Source organism: Cyprinodon variegatus, unplaced genomic scaffold (assembly GCF_000732505.1).
Source record: "Cyprinodon variegatus isolate N-32 unplaced genomic scaffold, C_variegatus-1.0 Scaffold5564, whole genome shotgun sequence".
NCBI classification, from domain to species: Eukaryota; Metazoa; Chordata; class Actinopteri; order Cyprinodontiformes; family Cyprinodontidae; genus Cyprinodon; species Cyprinodon variegatus.
Genome location: NW_015156017.1, coordinates 1 through 1,764, shown reverse-complemented (window position 1 = coordinate 1,764; position 1,764 = coordinate 1). Strand labels below are relative to the sequence as shown.

The following is a 1,764-nucleotide window of genomic DNA, read 5'->3' as shown; positions in this document are numbered from 1 at the left end:
ATATCAAAAAAGTACTCCAGAGTGTTGTTCAGCATGGGGGTGAGTAGAAAATGAAGGCTAATCATGTTTTGGGTGTACTATTCCTTTAACAAATATAGAATATTTCTGGTAGTTTGTTGGCCAAGAACCCATTAAAATGCATTATAGTTTGTGGTCATAACGTCATAACATGTGAAAAGGTTCAATGTGCAAGAAAACGTTTGTAAATGTCTATACTAATATGGATTATGGCCACTAAAGGTATGTCTGTCATTGGCTTCTCAGGCCGTCTGCTATTTAGATGAGTATAATGAGATGCTGGACTTCATCGTGAGGTGGTCAGAGAAGGCTAAAAGCCTGGTGAGAGCAAACATCATCTGGAACAGCTCCGTTCACCTGCAGGAGCAAATACGGATGTATCAGGTTAGCATAGCGACTGTGACGTTACACGGACGCGTTGCTTCAATCTTTTACACACACTCGTAGAGTAAGGAAAGATTGACTGATTTTGTTGTTCCCTTCCTAAGGCTGTCTTCCGTGAGTCTAGAGAGCTCCACAGCGACCTGGAGTCTATGGCAGAGAAAGTGGACCTTCTGTCTGAGGTGCTGCAGGTGGAGTCCATGAGCCAGGAGGTCTGTGAACTCAGCAGACACACAGATGAGCTTCAACAAAGCATAAAGACTCGACTGCAGAGCCTCCAAGATGCACACAAGGTAGAATGCATACATGCAGATGTTTTATTTCGATGAGGAGAACGATATACTTAGTTGTGTCTTTTTAGAGCATGGAAGCACTGGAGTTTGAAGTCAAGGCCCTACACGTTGCTCTGGAGCAGGTCCAAGCCACGTTGACGTCACCAGAGTTAGCACGACAGAGCCTCAAAGAACAACTCACTCAAAGACAGGTAAACGTTCAGGGGTTTTACGTTTCACTGTGTTGTTTCTGCTGCTCTGATGAAGCCCTTTAAATAACCGGTGCAACCTTTTTGAACGGATCAAAAGAATATGAATTTTATTTGGCTTTGCAGCGTTTACTAGCTGATATGGAGAGCTTCAAGCAGCAGGTGCAGGCAGTACAGCTGTGCCAGAGTGCCCTCCTGGTCCCGGAGGAGGTCATGCCCAACCTCGCCATCTGTCGCACGGCTCTTCGTCTGCAGCAAGAAGCAAGTCATTTGCAGCATGTGGCGATACAACAGTGCAACATACTACAGGTGCAGCTGAGGGTTCGGCTTTTTAATGGACTGTGATTGGAAGCTTTTACCAAAAAGTATGATGTGTCTTTCTATGCAGGAGGCAGTGGTTCAATATGAGCAATATGAACAAGAGGTGAGAGATTTGCAGGGACTGATAGAGGAAGCACATCGGGTCATTCAGGAGCGACCCATCCCCTCTAGTAACATTCAGGAGCTGCAAGCCCAGATTTTGCACCATGAGGTGAAACATCATTCCTTTTATATTTAACATGTTAGGATTATATCTAAAGCAAATGTGCTCACTTTAAACGATCTTTTATTTTTTTTTGCATAGGAACTTGCTCAGAGGATTAAAGGCTATCAGGAGCAAATTGCTTCACTGAATTCAAAGTGCAAAATGTTGGCAGTGAAGGCCAAGCATGCCACCATGCTGCTAACTGTCAGTGATGTAGAAGGACTTCCTGAGGGGCTGGAGGAAATGGATGAAGAAAAGACCAGGAAATCTGTCATTGTAAGAGAACGTTATCCTCCATAATCCTTTTGAATGCTTTGCACCCATAATATTTTGACCTGCATACTGAAGGTATATAGCC

The 1,764-nt window shown here is 44.1% G+C and overlaps 1 protein-coding gene across 1 annotated transcript; it reads left to right on the top strand.

Moving 5' to 3' along the window:
• Positions 1–128: 128 nt before the first annotated feature.
• On the top strand, positions 129–1,682 carry LOC107081490 (nesprin-1-like; the record flags this gene model as incomplete). Its single annotated transcript, XM_015369656.1, has 6 exons — positions 129–402; positions 507–692; positions 761–883; positions 1,007–1,189; positions 1,269–1,412; positions 1,506–1,682. Coding segments are annotated over exons 1-6 (921 nt in total), but the record flags the coding sequence as incomplete, so codon positions are not given.
• Positions 1,683–1,764: the final 82 nt, after the last annotated feature.